The sequence below is a fragment of the Pristis pectinata genome, chromosome 6 (assembly GCF_009764475.1).
Source record: "Pristis pectinata isolate sPriPec2 chromosome 6, sPriPec2.1.pri, whole genome shotgun sequence".
Lineage (NCBI taxonomy): Eukaryota > Metazoa > Chordata > Chondrichthyes > Rhinopristiformes > Pristidae > Pristis > Pristis pectinata.
Window position 1 is genome coordinate 112182139 of NC_067410.1, and position 22312 is coordinate 112204450.

Here is a 22312-nt window from a genome sequence, read left to right on the forward strand (position 1 = left end):
GCTGGAAAGAGTGCAGAGGAGATTTACGAGGATGTTGCCGGGACTCGAAGGACTGAGTTATGGAGAGAGGTTCAACTGGTTGGGACTTTTTTCTTTAGAGTGTAGGAGAATGAGGGGTGATCTTATAGAGGTGTACAAAATCAAGAGGGGCAGAGATAGGGTGAATGCCCATAGTCTTTCTCCCCCCAGGGTTGGGGAATCAAGAGGGCATAGGCTTAAGGTGAGAGGGGAGAGATTTAATAGGAACCTGAGGGACAGGTTTTTCACCCAGAGGGTGGTGAGTATATGGAACGAACTGCCAGAGGAAGCGGTTGAGGCAGGTACATTAACAACATTTAACGGGTGCTTGGACAGGTACATGGACAGGAAAGGTTTAGAGGGAAATGGGCCAAATGCAGGCAAATGGGACTGGCTTATGTGGGAATCTTGGTCAGCGTGGCTCTGTGACTCAATGCATTTTGTGGAGTTAAACCAGGGTGGTGAATGACAGGGCCATGGGGAATTGTAGGACAGAGAGACCCAGGGGTACAGGTACATAGTTCCCTGAAAGTGGCAACACAGGTAGACAGGGCAGTGAAGAAGGCGTTTGGTACACCTGCCTTCATCAGTCAGGGCATTGAGTACAAGAGTTGGGACATCATGTTATAGTTGTACAGGACGTTGGTGAGATCACACTTGGAGTATTGTGAGCAGTTCTGGTTGCCACACAATAGCAAGGATGCCATTGAGAAAAGATTCACAAGGATGTTGCCGGGACTGGAGGACTTGAGTTATAAGGAGAGACTGGACAGGCCGGGACTGTTCTCCCTGGAGCGAAGGAGGCTGAGGGGTGACCTTATAGAGGTTTATAAAATCACGAAGGGTGTGGATAAGGCGAGTGGTCCAAGTCTTTTCAGGGAAGTCCAAAACCAGAGGGCGTAGGTTTAAGGTGAGAGGGGAAAGATTTAAAGGGGCAAGTTTTTCATGAAGAGGATGGTGGGGATGTGGAACGAGCTGCCAGAGGAAGTGGTAGAGAGGGGTACAGTTACAACATTTAAAAGACACTTGGACAGGTACATGGATAGGAAAGGTTTAGAGGGATATGGACCAAACACCGATAAATGGGACTGTCTTAGATCGGCACATTAATCAGCATGGACGAGTGGGACCGAAGGGCCTGTTTCCGTGCTGTATGTCTCTGTGACTCCATGAGTTGGCTGAAAGTCCTCTTTGTTTGCTGTCCCTATATGACAGTCGGCCACGGTGCTCCCAAGTGACTGCATTCAGTGCGGAACCACCTCCTTCCCCAGACCCAGCCACACTCGCCAACCCAGCCTTACTTCCAGACTGCCGTCCCTGCTGTTTACCAGAACTTGTCCTTCAGGGCAGGAGGGGGTCAGACAAAGTTGGGACTGAGGGAGGAAGGGGTTCAGGGGTGTCTGAATGGAGGCATTCAGAATCACCAGGGATTTTGAAGGACCAGATAAGAAGGGACACTGTAGGTTAATCGGTGAGACAGCAGAGAGGGAGAGGAGGGGAGTGTTTATACCCAGCGAGATGCTGAGGGAGGGCTGGGTGGAATGGAAGGAGCTTCAACCGGACTAGGGGAGGTACTTGGAGGCAGGGAGTTGGACTGATTGAAGAGCCTCTTCACCGAGCCAGTACACGCACGATGGGCCGAACGTCCTCCTCCTGCGCTGGCGACCCAAGGTCAAGGCCGACCACCCCGACCGGACCGACTTCGCATCCGTCAATAAGAGCCTGTAAATAAGAGCCGTTGGGTACCTGAGGAATGGGCGGCGTGTGGGGTGGCGTGGCCCGCTCACTCACGTGGCGCTGACCCAGGAGTGCGCTGAGCTCAGTCCTCCCCAGTCGGGAGTTTCCGTGGGTGGATGCTGAGGAGGGTATTCTGGGTCCTCTGGCCTCGCCCCCACCTGCTTCCCATCAAGAGGAGGTTGGAGTCGTCGTGAGGGGGTCAAGGGAACTGAGGGACTTCTGCTTTGCTGCCTGGTCAACAGGCACAAGTCTTCCTCAGACCCCCCTCCTACCGGTCCTCGGTTGATGGAGCCCGCCCTCGCTGGTGTGTTGCATCGTCCTGTGTCCTCACACGAAGCTCTCCCCCTCCGCTGGGGCGGGCTGGGCTTTTGAACTCATCTTTGGCAATATCTGGTTTCTGCACACTCCCCATCCCCTTCCTGACAGCGCTGGATCCCTGCACTCGCTCACCAAGGCCGGTCTTGCCTCCTTTGCCCAGGGAGGCAGTTACACCATGTAAACAGCAGGAGGGGCCAGTGGGCCGATGCCGCCATTTTGTTTGCTTGTCTCATGTGACGTGATCGGGAAATTATCTGTCAGTTTTAACTTTATTTTAAAACACTAGAACTAACATCTCCAATTTTTTTCCTCAACCTCTCTATCCCTCTCTACCTCTCTTTCATCTCGATCACGGACTAACTTCCTCTCCCTCCCAGAGCTATAAGAAAGCCATAGATGAGGTTAGTGCCACCTTTCACAGGTAACAGGCTGCAACGTGTGTTAATGGTGACGTCATCTTTCTATTGGTTCTTTCCTTTGAGTTGCTGTGATTGGTTGGATGATTTACTGGGGCTCTTGTCATGTGACCTTATCCAACTTCCCAAAGGCCCATTCAGCCAATAAGCCTTCCTTTCCCATTTCCGATATTACGGAGAGCTGGGTCTTTGAAGTAAATGTTCCCTTTCTCCCATTGGGTGTTGACAGCTGTGAGTTGAATTGATGACGAACACATCTGTTGTCCCGTGTTGGGATTGTAACTCCGTGCCTCAAACCCTCCATCTCCCCCACCGTCTCCTTCTCCCTCTGTCCCTCTCTCCTTCCTCTGTTTATCCAGCTTCTCCTTAAATCTATTCCTGCTTATACCTCTCCTACTCCAGCCACTCTCTCCAGGATTCCTGACTGGATTGATCCATGGCTCTCGTACTGGAACTCATACTGAAGCCCCCAGTGCTCATGGATAACATGCCTTCCTCTAACCGGGGATTTGCAGCAAGCCCCTGTCCCAACACTGGCCAGGTATCACAACATATAATCTGCAGGACGCTGCACAGGTCAGTGTGGGGTGATGCATTTCAATGGAGGAATCAGGACAGTAACTCGTGAAAGCATTTGAAGATCTCCCCAGTGTATCTCAGAGACGAGGGCCAGGACTGCTTGCAGTGTACGCAAGAACCAAGGGTTGGGTCAGTCAGCAACACCTTGTGCTTTCAATTCTGTAGACATGAACCCAGGGCTAACATTATGGTCTGGTTAACTCGCCTCATTACTTAGCGATTTGCAGATCTGTTTACCCCGATCCCTCTGTTCCATTCTGGCTCTCGTTTGCCTAACTAGTCTGTGACTGACCTTGAGCTGGTAGAACCACTGCCTCACAGCACCAGAGATCCAGTTCAATCCTGACCTCGGGTGCTGTCTGTGTGGAGTTTGCACGTTCTCTCCATGACTGCACAGGTTTCCCACTGGGGATCCTGTTTCCTCCCACATCCCAAAGACATGTGGGTTGTTGGGTTAATGAGCCACTGCAAATTGCCCCAGTGGTAACTGGTAACTGGTTTATCATTGTAACATGTACTACGATACAGTGAAAGGTTTTGTCCGTGTGCTATCCAGACAGATCATTCCATACAAGTACATCGAGGTAGTAGAAAAGGAAAAACAATGCAGAATAAAGTGTTACAGCTACAGAGAAAGTGCAGCGCAGGCAGACAATAAGGTGCAAGGGCCACGAAGAGGTAGATTGTGAGATCAAGAGTCCATCTTTATTATATAAGAGTCTGATAACAGCAGGTCGAAGCTGTAGGTGTAGTGTGCAGGTGAGTTGATGGGAATATGGGGAGAGTGGATTACAGGGAAAATCAGTAGGAGAATGGGATTGATCTCTGAGCTGGCATAGACTGGACAGAAAGGGAATACAGAAACCTACACCACAATCCCCTCCCGCTGAATATCCCTACTGGAATGCAGCACTGTGTACTGATGTAGCATCGAGGAAATGAACCTTTAAAAGATGGATGCATTTCACAAGCAGGTTATATTCCATGGAGCTTTAATGGAATGTGGGAAATAGAGCAACCTGTCTGTACACAGCAAGCTCCCACAGAAAGCAGGGAATTAAAGGCAAAATTTGCTTTATGAGATTACTTGCAGGTGACTCTGTGACTCTAAGCTAGTTCCATTTAACCACATTTGGCCTGTATCCCTCTGAACGTTTTCTATCCGTCTACCCGTCCAAGTGTTGTTGGCGTAACCACTTCCTCTGGCAGCTCTCTCTCCTTCCTCTGGAGACTGAGTGAAACAATGGCAGGAGTGCTGGTGGTGCTGGCTGAGTGTGGAAGTGATTCTCTGGACAGGTGGGGTGAGGTGATGCCGGGGGAAGCTGCTGTTCCCCACGCTGGTGAGCACCTGAGAGCTGGGAAGCAAGTAGAGAGCAGATCGGTGAGCAATTTCTCCCCGGAGACAGAACCCATCCGCTCTCTGGCCTTTGGCCCTGATAAAGGAATGTGAGACCCACCATCCCCAGGGAGGGAGCGTGCGTGTTCACGTGTGTTTGTCCACTGCGTTTTTCTGTGGTCGCTCACCGGACGCCTTTCACTGGGTGCGGCTGTGCACCAGGTACAAGTGGAAGCAGTCACGGGGAGTTACCCCTCCTCCACTGAAGGAACAACGCCTCGTTAATGAGGGCGGGGGGAAGGTGACTGTGTAAATCCAGATTTAAAGATCTGACCGGCTGTCCGATTCCTGAATCGGACGTCTGCGGCTCACAGCGGGCTGCAGCATGTAACTGGACAGCAGGCTACATACAATGCAGGACACATCCTGGGATAAGTGCGGGGTGTTGCATTTTGGAAAATCAAGTCCAGGTAGGACTTCCAGTGTGAACAGCAGGGCCCTGGGGAGTGTTGCAGGACAGAGGGACCTTGGAGTACAGGTACATGGTTCCCTGAAAGTGCAGCCACAGGTAGACAGGGTGGTGAAGAAGGTGTTTGGCACGCTGGCCTTCATCAGTCAGGGCACTGAGTATAGAAGTTGGGAGGTCATGGTGCGGTTGTACGGGGCGCTGGTGAGGCTGCACTTGGAGAATTGTGTTCAGTTTTGGTCACCCTGCTGTAGGAAAGATGTTATTAAACTGGAACAAGTGCAGAAAATATTCACAAGGATGTTGTCAGGACTTTAGGGACTGAGTTATGGGAAGAGGTTGGACAGGCTGGGACTTTATTCCTTGGAGCGTAGGACACTGAGGGGTCATCTTATAGAGGTGTATAAAATCATGAGGGGCATAGACAGAGTGAATGCACGCAGTGTTTTTCCGAGGGTTGGGGAATCAAGAACTAGATGGCACAGGTTTAAGCTGAGGGAGCATCCACTGCATTGTTGTGGCAGTGCCAATCACCCTCCCAGTGTCTGTGCATCGTGCTCTGTGTCTTGCACCAAGCCCTACACTCAGGGTGACTGAGAACAGATCGATTCTTCGAATGATGCGATGGGGAAGGAGGCCATTCGTCTCATCAAGCTCCTTGATAGCCCCTCATGACCAGTTCTGTTCTCCTGGCCTTCCCATGATCCGTGCAGACATTCCCTTTACAAGAAATTATGGAATTCCCTTTTAAAAATTCCTGTTGAGTCTGCTTCTAGCAACCTGTCAGGCAGAATGTAACTGGCTGTTTCAGATACAAATACTCCACTCTTGGGAAGAAAGTGTACCTGAGATTTATCTGTAACCCCGGTGATCGATGGAAGGGCTGCCCGAGAGGGACTCTCTTTTGACAGCTGCCTCTTTTGCCAAATTCTGCCGTGGTTTTTTCTTCAACTGGTTTCTTTTCTCCTCTCCCCCCACCCCCCCCCCCCCACCTCCCCACGCTGACCCATGGGTTACTAATGTAGGCAGAGATGGTAAGACTAACACTGACACACTGAGCTTCTGAGTGTCTGCATGGTGTGTGAGAGGTGGCTGGTCTAACTCTGTTTTTCCAACGCTGTGGCTGTGCTTTTTGAATCCTTGTGTGTAGCTGAAGTTGTGCATGTTCCTTCACCTCTCCCCGCCTCCATCGCTCACCAGTCCTCCCACTAGCTTCCCAGGTGGCAAGATTAGTGTGTCTTCTGTCATCAGTGCAGCTCAGGTGACCAGCTGTGGTTCACGGTTCCTTGTTGTAGTTCCCGGTCGGTGTATGTAGAGGGTTAAACGGTACCAGCGGGGTTAACAGCAGTGAGTATGGGGCCGTTTGTGTCTGGGCTGACATACGCTGTGCTGGCCACGGAACCCTGTTTGCAACAAGCTTGGCAAATGAGTCTTTGCGGGAATGCTGGAGGCTTTCAGGCGTGCGTGGGAATGGGTTTGTGTGGACTGGTTGGGATTCAGTAAAGAATTCCAAGGAGTGTGATAAGAGCAAAACTGACATACAGAAGGATTTTGGAGTCCAAGTTCATAGCTCCCTGAAAGTGGCAACACAAGTAGATAAGGTGGTAAAGCAGGCCTAAGGAATGCTTGCCTTCATTAGTCAGGACATTGAGTATAAGAGTCAGGAAGTCACGTTGCAGCTGTATAAAACTTTCATTAGGCCGCATTTGGAGTAGGTGTGCAGTTCTGGTCGCCCCATTACAAGAAGGATGTGGAGGTTTCAGAGAGGGTGCAGAAGAGGTTCACCAGGATGCTGCCTGGATGAGCAAGTATTAGGTATAAGGAGAGGTTGGACAAACTTGGATTGTTTTCTCTGGAGCGGCAGAGGCTGAGGGGAGACCTGATAGAGGTTTATAACATTATGGGAGGCATAGATAGGGTAGACACTCAGAAGCTTTTACCCAGGGTAGAAATGTCGAATACTACAAGGCACAGCTCTAAGGTGAGAGGGGGAAAGCTTTATGTGTGGGCAAGTCTTTTCACACAGAGAGTGGTGGGTGCTGGAACGGGCTGCCAGGGGAGGTGGTGGAGGCAGGTACAATAGTAGCAGTTAAGAGGCATGTAGACAGACACATGAACAGGCAGGAAATGGAGGGATATGGACCATGTGCAGGCAGTTGGGATTAATTTAATTTGGAATTTGGAATTAACTTGGCACAGACATTGTGGGCCGAAGGTCCTGTTCCTGTGCTGTACTGTTCTGTGCCCTATCTTCTAAATCCTGAGCCAAGGAAATATCTGGATGTGGCCAAAAGCTTGGAGATAGACCAGGAGTGACATAAAGCAGAAGTTGAGAGGATTCAGATTTGGATTTAGATTTATTATCACTGACACGTGAAGTGAAATTTGTTGTTTTGAAGCAGCACTAATTTGCTGCAGGATTAGGGAAAGAATTCCAGAGATTGTGGCCCAGGCAGGTGAAGGAACAATGAACATTGGGATGCATGTGAGGTCAAAATTGGAGGACCACACATCTCAGAGAGCTTCCTTCTCCTCGGGCTACCTGTCAGAATCGAGAGGGTGACTTGTTTCCACTCCGGTTCCTTGGGTTCCGAGGTGGCTGATGAGGGAGCAGCAGACACTTCTGCAGGTGGGGCAGGGGATGCCTGCCTGGGTGGGCAGGAGGGAGGTTTGTGAAGTGGTGCAGTCCTTCTGCAGGACCTGTGTGCAAGATGCACAGCCTCGAGGTTCTCAACGTCAGCCTTCGCTACTCCAAGTGGTCATGGGCCAGAGATTCCCAGGAGGAACAAACTGGAGGAACTCGGAGACACAGGAGAGACTGCAGATGCTGGAATCTGGAGCAACACCCAAAGCGCTGGAGGAACTTAGCGGATGCAGCAGCATCTGTGGGGGGGAAAGGAATTGTGGAAGTTTCAGGTGGTAACCCTGCATCAGGACTGGCAGTGGAGAGGGGTGGTGGCCGGTATAAAGAGCAGAGACCTCCTCAGTCCACCAATCACCTTGGACTCCTGTATCATCCCTCCCTCTCTCTTTGCACCTGCCATGTCCCCTCTCCACTCTCAGTCCTGATGCAGGGTTTGGACCTGAAACGTTGACAATTCCTTGCCCCCCACAGATGCTGCTCAACCCGCTGCATTCCTCCAGCACGTTGTTTGTTTCTCCCGATTCCAGCGTCTGCAGTCTCTCTTATGTCTCCATTCCCAGAGAAAAAAGGATTTGTTGAATTTCTTCAAGGACATCCTTGAATCTTTTTGAGGCTGGGAATGGAGTGTCTGTTTTGGGAGTTTGGTGTTGGACGTGTGAACGATGTGCCCTGTGCAGCGTAGCCGGCTGGGTATAAGTCGGGCCTCACTGCCAAGGACGCTGATCCTTCCAGTGAACTTGGAAGGGACAGATGCCTCTCCAGTTCTTTGACGTGTCTGCTGCAGATAGTCCAGCTCTCAGAAGGTGGGGATCATCTTGGACTGATGGGGGTGAGTCAGAGTAGGCAGGAGTGCTGTTGAGAACAATCTCACAGTGTCTTATCCACATGGTTATTCCTCTGAGCTGAAGATGCATCGCAGTGCTAAGGTGCTCCGTGCAGTGAAGTGCGACTGATGTAAGGTTCGTGGGACTCGGAAATCCGAAGTTGAATCTGCCGTGAGGTAGCTGCGCTTAGGAAGGGTTCCCAAAGCGATAGCGCCACTGTCTCAGACTCCACTGAATTAACCAACAGGAGGTGGTGACCTTTGTGGGAAGGTCTGGGTACAGCTAGTGGATAAGATTGCAATGCCTTCCTCAGTCAAATATGGTAGAGTTGCTTCCCTCAGCCTCCCCAATCCCGACCCTTCCTATCCAATTCCCCAGCTCCCACACACCTTCTTCTTGTGGTCCAGTAACACTTCTCCATGATGCCACTCTGAAAATGTACCCCAGAGAAATGTACCAAAATATCAGTTTGGCTTAGAAATTGGACAGAAGACACATTCAAGTTAACAGCCCTGAAGAAGGAACAGGTCTCCAATTCCTGTGCATTTTTTGAACCCGCTCCTTGCCAAAGAAGCACCCTCTAGATCTCCAATAGTCCTCCACTCATTGGTGTCACCGCTGTACTTTCTCATGTTGAACTTCTTGTCGTTGTTCTCCCTCAGTCAAGTTTAATTCTTCCACTGTTTCCTCCTCATGCTTAGGACCTGACGGCTTTGGCCAAAGAGTTGCGGGAGCTTCGGAATGAAGAGTCCAACCGCCCTCCCATCAAAGTCACCGACTACTCCTCGTCCAGCGAAGAGTCGGAAAGCAGTGATGAGGAGGAGGAGGAGGAGGAGGAGGAGGAGGAGGATGCAGACAATGAGGCTCAGGATGGGACAGTCCCAGTCAGTGACATTCCCAGGATAATGTAAGGGAAATCTTAAATATTCTTCCTGATTCCGCGCTGACCCTCCAGTCACAGATAAAGGGTTGGGAAGTGCATGAAGAATCAGTTTAGGGGGAAGTGCAGCCAAGAGAAGGGACTTGAACAGAAGATAAGCCATTAACGCGAGAGCAGGAAGCAGTGACACCGTCGAGACTGAGAATCCAACCTGAAATCCTTACGTCAATAATTGACCAAATCCATGATTGGGCATCAGCTCCAGATTCAAAGTGAGCACTGTGTTTGTAAGCGAGTTTGTTGGTGATTCATGTGTGCTGGGCCAGAGAACATAAACCATGATAAAATGTCCGTGAGGGTGGCATCCACCTTGGCTTGCTGCATGAGCAGAAGTTGAATAGGAAATATCCCAGGGCACTGTGAGGAGATCCAGGGCGGGAGTTGACCCTAAGGGCTGCCTCAAGACTTCTCCACCATTTTCTCTGACACTGGTCTCCACCAGTATCCCACCTGATCCAGTTTTTTTCAGGTGTCCAGAACACTATTGATCACAGCCTTGAATATCCTCAATGTCTATACGTCCACAGCCAATGGGAAGGGACTTCCAAGAGTTGGGAGACAATACCAAAAGCTTGCGACCTCCTGAGGGAAGAAATCTCCCCTCATCTCAGCCTTCTGTGGTTGCCCCCTTAACCTGAGGCTCAGTGTGTCCTCGAGTTGTGAACTCTCCATCAGAGGCAACCGACCCTCAGTATCTGCTGGGTCCAACTCTCAGAATACTCCATCTCAATGGCTCACTTTTACCCTTTCAAACTCCAGAGATTATGATGCAAGTAAGAAATGCGTTAAAACTCAGTAATGAAGGCACCAGTGCAAAGTGAGGTAGTTAGACCCTGGCTGTCTGACCTAATCCCAATGGGACCCAACTGAACGTGTCTGGATTGGGTTAGGACAGGTATCAGATAGGTCCTCAGGACTAGGTTGATTTAGGATTGGACGTGGTTAGGTCAGGTTGAGTTTGGTTGGGATTGACTGTGGTCAAGCTGGCTTGGGTGGGATTGTCCCTGGGTGGGGTGGGGCTGGGATTGGCTGTGGTCGGGCCAGGTTGGATTTTAATTTTACACCCCAGCAGACCTCTCCTGCAATCTTTCCTTCCCCAGGTTTGGTGACCAAAACTGCACCCCGTGTACCAGACCTGGTCTCACCAAAACCCACTCCGACTCCAGCAAAACTTCCTTCTCATGTTCCAAGCCCCTGGCTAACTACAGAGTCACTACTTGACGGAAGCAGGGGAGTTATCCTCAGTTTCCTCGGCCCATGCTCACCCCTCCCCTGACATCTCCAGGTTATAATTGGGATCTTGCTGTGCACAAGTTGGGTGCCAAATGTCCTGCAATGCCACAGTGATGATGGGACACCTGCTGCTCATGGGTGTTGCAGTGGGACAGCGTTGCCCAACCTTTTGAAGCTCACTTGTTTATACCCCTCCCCCCTTTAAAGAGCTGTGGCTGTCCAAGGGACAGAATTTACCTTAATTATGTTTAAATTTGTTTTGAATGACATGATCCCATTATCACCAAACCTCGTGCATGCCCCGCGGCCTTTGGGACGCACCCTTTCCCCAGCCCACCAATGGGTGTCAAGCACCCCAGCCTGGGAACCAATGCGATCGCACTCCCAGTCTTCACTCGTTGGATCCTTCCTTTCCTTTCCCGTCTCCCTCCTTGTGTTCTCTCGACCCTGCCTCCCCACCGCCTGTCCTCGGTGCCCATTCTGACCAGTCAGCGTGCAACTCCTGACCCTGGCTCTTCGGTTTGCAGGCCCACCTCTGCGTCCGGCGGCGGTGAGCAATACACGAAGGAGTTCGGTGTGGGGCAGGTGGGAGTGTGCGAGGGGCCCCTGTCATCCGACCTCTACAGGAACCCTCCCGGAGATGGAACCTTGATTATACGTGAGGTACGTGCCCGGTCGGTAGGCTCAAGTCAACCAAAAAGGCCACTTCACGGATGGATGGGTGGAAGGAACGAGCAAAACCTCTCAAGGTCTAAAAGAAATCCCTCTTGGTTCATTGAGCTGGGAGAGTTCAGGACACCAGTGAGACTGAGAGATGGGATGAAGCCCTCAGTGAGTGGTACCCAATACAGGAAGGAGTGGGGGAGGGCGGAGGTGGAGAGTGAGACGGTTTGAGTAAATAGAAGGGCAGGAGCTGAGCAGAAAGGGAAAAGTCAGAGTCAAGCAGGCGGCTGCTCTTTGGTATTGGTGTTGGTTTATTATTGTCACTTGTACCGAGGTCCAGTGAAAAACTTGTCTTACGAACCGATCGTACAGGTCAATTCATTACACAGTGCAGTTACATTGAGTTAGTACAGAGTGCATTGAGGTAGTACAGGTAAAAACAGTAACAGTACAGAGTAAAGTGTCGCAGCGAAAGAGAAAGTGCAGTGCAGTAAGGTGCAAGGTCACAACAAGGTAGATCGTGAGGTCAGAGTCCATCTCATCGTATAAGGGAAGCATTCAATAGTCTTATCACAGTGGGATAGAAGCTGTCCTTAAGCCTGGTGGTACGTGCCCTCAGGCTCCTGTATCTTCTACCCGATGGAAGAGGAGAGAAGAGAGAATGACCCAGGTGGGTGGGGTCTTTGATTATGCTGGCTGCCTCACCAAGAAGACATAATTGGTTTATTGTTGTCACATGTACTGAGATACAGTGAAAAGCTTTTGTTTCCATAATGATCATTCCATACATAGAGACATCAAGGTAGTCCAAAAGCAGAATGCAGAATATCGTGTTCCAGTTACAGAGAAAGTGCACTGCAGGTAGACAAATAAATTGCAATGGCTACGACAAGGTAGGTTGGGAGATAACGAGTGTTTTATCATTCAAGAGTCTGATAACAACAAGATAGATGCTGTCCTAAAGCCTGGTGGTTCTTGAGCCCCATTTCTATAGAAGCTTTTATTTACTGGGGGCTAAACCATCCTTCTGGCCAGATGTGGTTCTCGGTGTGGTTCTGTGGACCCTGCACTGATCTTCAATGGCATCAGTAGCAGCAGGATGTTCTCTCAGTTCACGTTGGTCTTGGAAGGCAATGATGTGACTTTCACCTCTGGGATATTGTATTAATGTTCACAGAATCATTGAATCTTACAGCACAGAAGGAGGCCACTCAGACCATCGTACTCGGCTCGGCTCTTTGAAAGACTTCTTCCCCCACAGCCTTGCAACATTTTCCTTCCAGTATTTATTCCGTACCCTTTAGAACATTCCTGTTGAATCTGCTCCCACCATCTTTTCAGGCAGCACATCCCTGATCACAGAAACTTGCAACGTAAAAAAATCCCAGAGTACTGCAAATGCTGGAAACCTGAAATAAAGCAGAAATACTCAGCGGGTCAGGCAGCGTCTGTACGGAGAGAAAAACAGAGTTAAGGTTTCAGGTTGACGACCCTTTGTAAGAACATAGGAGGAGGAAAACAAGTGTGCAGAGGGGTAGAGGAGGAGAAATGGTCTGTGAAAGGGTGGAGACCAAGGACATCCAGTGTAAGAGAGGGCATTGAATGCTTGGTGATCCCTCCCTTAAACAAGCACCGGCAGCAGTTGTAGCACCTTAGTCTACCAACCTCACAGATATCGCTCTGTTCCCTTTAACCCTCCATTGCTCTACACGTGTTTTCCCACTTTCCCAGTTCAGGCGAAGGGTCCTTGACCTGAAATGTTAACCCTGTCCCTCCTCGACGGATGCTGCCTGACCGGCTGAGTGTTTTCCAGCATCTGCAGTTTTATCCTTGCTTCTCAACCACGATACTAAGCTGATGCTGGGAGCTGGGGTGTTTGACGAGAGAGTGGCCATGCTATCCAGACTTGGCTGCACCCAGGAAGAACTCTCCCACCACAACTGGTTTTTGTGTGTGTGTGTGTGTGTGTGTGTGGCCATGGTACCTGCACTGTCCACTCGTCACTTGTCCACGTGGGGTGAGATGTTCTCCATTAGTCCTCTTCTTTACTTCCTTCCCTTTATTACCCTTTCCTACCCTCCACCAACTGTCTCACTTTGACCACATCTGTACCTTCGGCACTTATGGGAGTTGATTGCGTTGTTAAAGTATTCACTCTCAGGGACGTTGTCACTGTCGGCCAGGCCAGTATTTGTTGCCCGTTCCTGCTGTTGGGGAGGGAGTTCCAGAATTCAGACCCAGTGACGGTGAAGGAACGGCGATGTATTCCCAGTGTACAAAGGACGGTGTGTGGCTTGGAGGTGGTTTCCGTGTATGAGCTTTGACCTTTCGGGGTGAAAGATGGTGGGTTCAGAGGATAGAAGGTGGTGAACTTTCTCAGCAGGGTATCCCACTGCCCCCTTGGACATCCCTCCAGAGCAAACAACAGGATTCCGGAAGAGAAATTTTACAGCACTGAGGGAAGCCTTTTGGCCTATCGAGGCTGTTCTGACTCTTTGAAAGGGTCTCCAATTCATCTCACTCTCGAACTCATTCCCCTCAACCCCAATTCCCTTGTCCATCTTTCTCCAGCTCTGGTTTGAAAGTTCCCGTTGAATCTACCTCCACTTTCCTGCCCCAATCACAGCAACACCAAACCCCACATCTCTGACCCCTCATCCCCTCTCTGACTCCTGCCACTTTCTTTAAACCTTAAACCTGTGTCCTCTGGTTACTGGCCTTCCTATCTCTGTAAAAACATCGAACAGTACAGTACAGGAACAGGCCCTTCAGCCCACCACGTTGTGCTGAACTAATTAAACTAGTGACTAAATGCCTAACTAAACTAATCCCTTCTGCCTACACAATGTCTGTATCCCTCCATTCCCTGCATATTCGTATCTAAGAGCTTTCTAAATGCCTCTATTGTATCTGCCTCCACCACCACCCCTGGCAGCCCGTTCCAGGCACCCACCACTTTCTGTGTTAAAAAACGTGCCCTGCACATCTCCTTTGAACTTTCCCCTTCTCACCTTAAATGCATGCCCTCTGGTATGAGACATTTCTACCCTGAGAGAAAGATACCGACTGTCTATCTATGCCTCTCATAGTTTTATAAACCTCTATCAGGTCTCCCCTCAGCCTCCGCCACTCTAGAGAAAACAACCCAAGTTTGTCCAAGCTCTCCTTACAGCTCAAACCCTCTAATCCAGGTAGTACCCCGATGAACCTCTTCTGCACCCTCTCCAAAGTCCCCACATCCTTCCTGTAATGGGCGACCAGAACAGAATGTAATACTTGGTGCAAGCCCCTGTCCTTTGCTGGGATATTTAAGGAGGCAAGCCCAGAGATTCTCAGTGGGGTTGCAGGGCAGTGCCCGAGTACGAGGGTCAGCATCCGAGACTGGAGCTGTAGGGAAGCCCCTTGTCTACCTGTGAATGCACTCCTGTGTGGTCTCTATGTTTTGCCCCCCCCGGGCCGATCTAACCTGAGGTGTACAACATGAGTAGTAACAACCCTGCCAACCGTCTCCCCCTTTCCAACATCCAGCCCCCCCCCCCCGCCCCCCCCGAATGTGCAGACTCTTCAGGTCCAATGTTATTTCCCCACACCCCCACCCTCCCTACCCTTAGGCTGAGGAGTTGATTGGTGGAGAACTATCCAATCGGATGATAGAGTCTGATTCCTTCCCATTGGCCACTGGAAGGCCAATGGGCTTGTGTGGTGGGTGGAGTAACTCCAAGGGAATAAGCAACAGAGCTGGCAGCCCTGTCATTTCCCTGGCCCAATGCATGAAAACCTCTGCTCCTTTGTTGAATGGACTAACTCCAGGGAAGAAGGGGGAAAGGTGGCACATTGATTAGACCTGCTGGCTTGGGTGGTGGTAGCTGGTGGTTTGTGCTTCCCCTGTCTGTCTACCTGCCTGCCTGCCTGTCCCTCTATCTATCTATCTATCTGCCTCTCTGTGTCTCTGCAGACTTCTGGTGAGAGAACGCGGACTGGTCATGCTGACAGTAATGGCTTTGCCAGCCAAACCAATCTGCCCGATCTGGTGCAGCAAAGCCAATCTCCTGCCACCACACCGACTGAGGCCATGGGGCGGACCTCGTCTCAGCTCGCTCAGGAGAAGGACTCGGCCGCTGGGGTAGGTGGAGGTGGCGCTGGGAGGGTCTCAAAGGGAGGAGAGTCCCCTCTCGCCCAGGTACCCGCTCACAGATAGTGCAGCTAAAGAACGCAATAAACACCAACAAGATCCCCTCCACAGACCCGCTGTGTTCCTCCAGCAGTTTGCTTGTTGCACCAACAAGATTGCTCTTACAAAGACCTAGCACAGCACGCAATGGGCCGAATAGCCTCCTTCTCTGCTGTTCCTTTGATTCTATGTAAATTGTCATGGGGAAACTCTTCTCTGAACCAATTTAAAATCTGGTAACGTCTGGTTAACTCATTTGCTAACTCCACCCAGAATCGCCTTGATCCAAGTAACTCACATTAACCCTTTCATCCATCTTGCACATCCCCTGCCTGGTGGTTGCCTAGTTCCAAGTTACTTTGGTCATTCCCAGGAAACTGAGTTCAGGTGTGAGATTTGTCTGCTGCCGTCGGGGATTGGAGTGAGGTTGTGGCAGAGGTGGTGGGGGTGGGGGAGGGTGCCATCCTGCCTTGTTGTTGGACTCCTGTATGTTTCAGAGGGAGGGGGCAGGAAGGAGCAGTCTGAATGGGAAGGACTGAGATGTCACTGCTGCCACTCACCAAGGCAGGTCCAACGACTTCACTGAAAGTGAAAGACATCAAAGTTTTTTAAGAAATGGAAACCAACATTGTCCAAAGCCTCACCACTTGTTGACACGTTGGGTGGATCTGTACAGGTTCTATTCCAGTCTATCGCCAAAGAGTTATCCAGTGTCTTCCCTGTACCCACAATGTTCCCCCTCGTAGCCCCAAGGATCCGTCCTTGGCTCCTCCTGTTTCTAATCCACATGCTGCTCTTGGCAACGTCACCCAAAAATACAACGTCAACGTCCCTGTGTAGGCTGATGATTCCCATCCTCGCGGTGACCTTGACCTAGTCACTGTCTCAGGCCGTCCGATTGGGGAACCAATGTGCCAATCAAACTGGATGAGCAGAACCTGCCGTGGTTGGGCACTGAAGCTCCAATCATAATCTCTGTTCTCAACCATCTCCATCCGTTTCCCCCGGCGATGATCTGGCCTCATCTGGATGGTTTGCCGTCCCTCAGCCACTGCCCAATCTCATCCCTCCCCCACTACCCAATCAGATTCCTCCCCCCACCCACCACCTGACCCCTCTCCTCTCTCAGCCCCTCTCTTGCAGAACCCCACATGTGTGCACTGTCGCCCTCCAGAATTGACAAACCCAGTGCTCCCCAGGCTCTCTGTTTCTATCCATGGTATCCCGAGCTCTCCTAAAATCCTACTGTCCCTTGACCATCCATTCCTGGTAGGTACCTACCTCAGCTCCCAGCCAACAGGTTCCACTCTTACCCTTGCTTCCAAGTGCTCTTATCCAATTCCAGCCTCCCAATTCCCGTTGCCATGGCACTGGTGACTGTGCCTATATCCAACTGGGTCCAGAACTCTGGAATTTCCCTGCTTGAATGTCTCCAGCTCCCTGTATTCCCCCTCCTTTATACCCCCTTCATTGGCCAAGCCTCAGTTCCCCATTCTAATATCTCCTTCTGTGGCATGGTGTGTGGTAACATCTCTACCGAGGGCCTGAAGAGGTTTTGCTCTGTCCAAGGTGCAATATAAATGGAAGTTGTTGTAGGTGCAAGCCTTCAGCAGAGTGAGGTCCGTGGTCTGACGTGGTGCATTTATCTTGCAGTACGGCAGAGGGACAGGCACAAAGTCGTCTTTCACCCCGTTTGTGGACCCCAGGGTATTTCAGACTTCGCCCAGTGGGAGTGAGGAGGAGTCTTCAGCGGCAGGTGAGTGATGTACCAACAGCTCTCCGTCCCAAGAGTTAAGGTTGCCGAGGCCACAATACTGCAGTTATCGCCCTTGGGTCCCTCACCTTAATTGTCAACGTTTCAAAGTAATTCCTCAGCTGTTCTGAGGTATAAATGCAGCCTATCCTCTTCCTTCCTTTCCTCAGCTCTCTCCTCATTTCCTTCCCTCCTCTTCTCCCCTCTCCCTTCCCCTCTTGCTCTCTCTTCCTACCCCTTTCTCTGCTTCCTCTGTCTCCTTCCCTCTCTTTCCATCTCCCTCCCCTCTCTCTACATCTTCTCTCTCCACCTCCCTCCCTCTTTCTCCTTCCCTCTCTCTCTCTCTCTACATCCCTCCTCTCTCCACCTCTGTCCCTCTCTCTGCCTCTCCCCTCCCTCCTTTGCTTCCTCTTGTCTCCCTCCCTCTCTCTTTGCCTCTCCCCCTTCCTCCCTTCCCTCTTCCTCCCTCTTCTCACAAGATCACAAGACAAAGCAGCAGAAGTAGGCCATTCAGCCCATCGAGTCTGCTCCATGAGCCAAACTAAAACTATTCCTATCTAGCCTGAAGTTCCGGCCTTATCCCCATATCCTTTGATACCTTGACTAATTAGATACCTATCAATCTCTTCCTTAAATGCCCCCAATGGTTGGGCCTCCACTGCTGTATGTGGCAACGAATTCCATAAAATCACTACCCTCTGGCTAAAGAAATTTCTCCTCATTTCTGTTTTAAACCGGTGCCCTCTAACTTTAAGACTGTGCCCTCTAGTCCTGGACTCACCCACTAAGGGAAACAGCTGAGCCACATCTGCTCTGTCCAGTCCTTTCAACATTCTAAATGTCTCTATGAGGTCCCCTCTCATTCTTCTGTACTCCAGTGAGTACAGTCCAAGAGCTGACAAACGCTCATTGTATGTAAGCCCTTTCATTCCGGGAATCATCCTCGTAAATCTTTTCTGAGCCCCCTCCAACATCAGTACATCCTTCCTAAGATAAGGGGCCCAAAACTGCACACAGTATTCCAAATGAGGCCTCACCAAGTGCCCCATAGAGCCTCATCAACACTTCCTTACTTTTATATGTTATACCTCTCGAAATGAATGCAAACATAACATTCGCTTTTTTTTTACCGCTGAACCGACCTGGTGGTTAACCTTTAGGGTATCCTGCATGAGTACCCCCAAGTCCCTTTGCACTTCTGTACTTTGAATTTTCTCCCCATCTAGATAATAATCTGCCCGTTTATTTCTGTTTCCAAAGTGTACGACGGCACATTTCTCAACATTGAATCTCATCTGCCATTTCCTTGCCCATTCTCCTAAACTATCTAAGTCTCAATGCAACCTTCCTGTTTCTTCAATACTCCCTACTCCTCCACCTATCTTGGTGTCGTCTGCAAACTTAGCCACAAAACCATTAACTCCATAATCCAAATCATTGATGTACAATGTAAAAAGAAGCGACCTCAACACAGACCACTGCGGAACACCACTGGTAACCGGTAGCCGACCAGAACGGGATCCCTTTATCCCCACCCTTTGCTTTCTGCCTACCAGCCAATGCTCCACCCATTCTAATGTCCTACCTGTAATTCCATGAGCTCTCATCTTACTATACAGCCTCTTGTGTGGCACCTTGTCGAAGGCCTTTTGAAAGTCTAAATACACAACATCTACCACCTCTCCCTTATCCACCCTACCTGAGATTTCCTCAAAAATCTCCAATAGGTTGGTCAGGCAGGATCTTCCCTTCATGAAACCATGCTGGATTGAGCCTATCTTGCCTTGCACCTCTAGGTATTCCATAACCTCATCCTTGAGGATTGATTCCAATAACTTTCCCACCACCAATGTCAGACTAATAGGTCTATAATTTCCTTTATGCTGCCTCCCACCTTTCTTATACAGCGGAACTACATTTGCGACCCTCCAGTCCTCCGGAACCAATTGGAAAATTATCACCAATGCCTCCACAATTTCTAAAGCCACCTCCTTCAGATCCCGGACCGGATGAGTTCAGATGAAGGATCGTCGGCTGTCCATTTCCCTCCACAGATGCTGCCTGACCCGTTGAGTTCCTCCAACGTTTTGTGTGTTGCTCCAGGTTCCAGCTTCTGCAGTCTCCTGTGTCTCCATCACACTCCGAATGTGGCCTGACAAGTTTTATGCAACTGAAACTTGACTTCCCACCCTACTCAGTGCCCCGACTGATGAACACTGCATGCCGTACACCTCCCTTACTGCCCTTTCCACTGAAGTCGGTGCAGACTCTGGGCTGAAGCACCTGTTTCTTTGTTGTATCTCTCTAGGACTCTATAAACAAGGCCTCAGATGGAGGAGTCAGCCACAGGAGTTCCTCCCAGTGTCCTCGGACCCAGAGTTTGCTCCTCTGCTAATAAATCATAAGATATATGATACCGTGGGCAGGCACGGTAGTGTAGTGGTTAGCGTAACACTATTACAGTGCCAGCGACCCGGGTTCAATTCCGGCCGCTGTCTGTAAGGGGTTTGTACGTTCTCCCCGTGTCTTCGTGGGTTTCCTCCGGGTGCTCCGGTTTCCTTCCACGTTGCAAAGACGTACGGGTTAGGAAGTTGTGGGCATGCTATGTTGGCACCGGAAGCGTGGCGACACTTGCGGACTGTCCCCCCAGAACACAAAGCCAAAAATGTATTTCACTGTGTGTTTCGATGTACATGTGACTAATAAAGATCTTTTATAGGAACAGAATTAGACCATTCAGTCATGGCTGATTTTTTTTCAACCCCATTCTCTCAGCTTATCCCCGTCACCCTTAACCCCCTTACCAATCCAGAACCTAGTGATCTCAGCCTGAAAGACACCCAGTGACTTGGCCTCCACCGCCCTCTGTGGCAATGAATTCCACAGATTCATCACCCTCTGGCTGAAGAAATTCCTCCTCATCTCATCGTCCTTTTATTCTGAGGCTGTGCCCTCTGGTCCCAGACTCTCCCACTACTGGAAACATCCTCTCCACATCCACTCTCTCCAGGCCTTTTGATATCCAGTTGGTTTCAATGAGATCCCCCCTCATCCTTCTGAACGCCATCGAGTACAGTCCCAGGGCCATCAAACACTCCTCATACGTTAACCCTTTCATCCCTGGATCATTCTCGTAAACCTCCTCTGGACCCTCTCCAATGGCAGCTTATCCTTCCTCAGATATTGCGCCCAGAACTGCTCACAATACTCCAGATGTGGTCTGACCAATGCCTTATAAAGCCTCAGCTTAATATCCTTGCTTTTATAGGCTAGTTCTCCCGAAATGAATGCTAACATTACACTTGCCTTCCTTACAACTGACTCAACCTAGATTTAAGATTTATTAGTCACATGTACATCGAAACACACAGCGAAATATGTCTTTTTGCATTACTGAGAATGTGCTGAGGGGGCAGCCCGCAAGTGTCGCCACGCTTCTGGCACCAACATAGCATGCCCACAACTTCCTAACCCGTACGTCTTTGGAATGTGGGAGAAAACCGGAGCACCTGAAGGAAACTCACGAAGACACGGGAAGAACGTACAAACTCCTTACAGACAGTGGCCGGAATTGAACCCGGGTCACTGACACTGTAATAGCGTTACGCTAACCGCTACACTACCGTGCCGCCCCTGCAAGTTGCAGCCTGCAAGTTAACCTTTAGGGAATCCTGCACTAGGACTCCCAAGCCCCTTTAGAGCAGAGTTGGTCTGTGTGAGTCCTGCCAGTCTCCATGGGCACCGTGTGGCGCTCTGTGCTCAGACTATCTCTTGTCTTCCTGCAGTGATCTTCTCCACCGAGATGTTGCGGCAGGAACAGGCCAAGCTGAACGAGGTCCGGAAAATCTCCGTGGTCAACGTCAATCCCACCAACATCCGACCCCACAGCGACACTCCAGAGATCCGGAAGTACAAGAAGCGGTTCAACTCCGAGATACTGTGCGCTGCACTCTGGGGTGAGCTCCGGATTCCAGCTCCCCAACACGTCACTGACCCCCACCTCCAAACATCTGTCCTCAGCCGGGGGTCGCCCACTGCCCCGTCGTCCTCAGCCAGTCCATGGTGGGCATCAGCTGGCTGTTGGGTACGGGGTCAGGATGGGTGGAGTTGGCTGCCGCACCCGGGTCGCTGAGTGGTCTTCACCTGGGACACCGGAGGGGAGAACCAGGGCCAACAGTCTCCCTGTGCCCACCCCTCGGGATCTGCGCTGTGCACAGCCTGTAGTTGCATGTCCCATGGTGGTACTGGAGGCAGTACCAGCGTGTACTGAACACATCAGTCTGTATGGATCCTTCGGAATTCTGTTATCTGGAGATGCTGCCTATCCTGGAATAACTTGGATATGTGTGTGCCTATGTGTCCGCATATGTGTGTGTGTGTCTGTGTGTGTGTGTGCACGTGTGTGTGCGTGTGTGTCTGCACGTGTGTGTGTGTGTGTATGTGCATGCATGTGGGAGTGCACAACTGTGTGTGTTCCTTGTGTGTGGGTGTGCATACACATACGTGCACGTGTGCAAGTACGTGTGTATGTTGCATATATGTGTGTGCATACGTGTGTCTGTTCATGTGTCGTCCGTGTGCATGTGTTTGTGGGTTGCATATGAGTGTGTGCGTATGAATGCCTGTGTATGTTACACTTGCATGTGTGTTTGCCACACCTGTGTGTGTGCGCATGTGTCCGTGCATGTGTATTGCATGTGTGCGTGCTCATGTGCATGTGTGTGTGTGTGTGTGTGAATGTGGCATGTATGTTAGCCACACTCAGCACTAATGTACACGTAATGTGATGCATCCCCCAGCTCAGTGACGGAACCTGCTGCCCATCCCCCCCCCCCACCCCCACCCCCCCATCCTGTCTTCCCCGTCCCCCCCAGCTGCCCCTGCCCATCCCCTACCCCCACAGGCTTGGGAGGGTCTACTCACTTTCAGTGAAGGTGGTGCAGCCAAATCAGCAGTGGATTTGGGGGCATTAAGCGGAACAAGGGGGCAAGGTGGCAGTGTCCCCCTGGAGAGCAGCAAAGCTGGGTCCTCAGGACCAGCACAAACCCCTCCCTACAGGCCAGGTAGAGCCTATCTTCTGTCAACCATGTGTCGAGGAGAGGTTGCTTCCCTTGACACCAACCACTCGCTCTGACGTGGCAGCCAGTTTCTTTGTATATTCATTAGTCATCATCTGGGCATCGCTGGCAAAGCCGGCACTGATTGTCCGTCCAT

General features: G+C 50.7%; 1 protein-coding gene across 3 annotated transcripts in view; it reads left to right on the forward strand.

Annotated features, from left to right (window-relative positions):
* Window positions 1-22312, forward strand: part of LOC127572142 (traf2 and NCK-interacting protein kinase-like) — a 105107-nt gene that overhangs the window by 62159 nt on the left and 20636 nt on the right. The window contains exons 19-24 of one of the 3 annotated variants that reach the window (XM_052019092.1): window positions 2451-2474; window positions 9040-9245; window positions 11039-11174; window positions 15130-15297; window positions 16999-17101; window positions 20884-21054. In XM_052019092.1, coding sequence (XP_051875052.1) covers window positions 2451-2474; window positions 9040-9245; window positions 11039-11174; window positions 15130-15297; window positions 16999-17101; window positions 20884-21054 — 808 coding nt within the window. The remainder of the gene's footprint in view (window positions 1-2450; window positions 2475-9039; window positions 9246-11038; window positions 11175-15129; window positions 15298-16998; window positions 17102-20883; window positions 21055-22312) is intronic. The other 2 variants (XM_052019094.1, XM_052019093.1) reach the window with 2 other exon arrangements.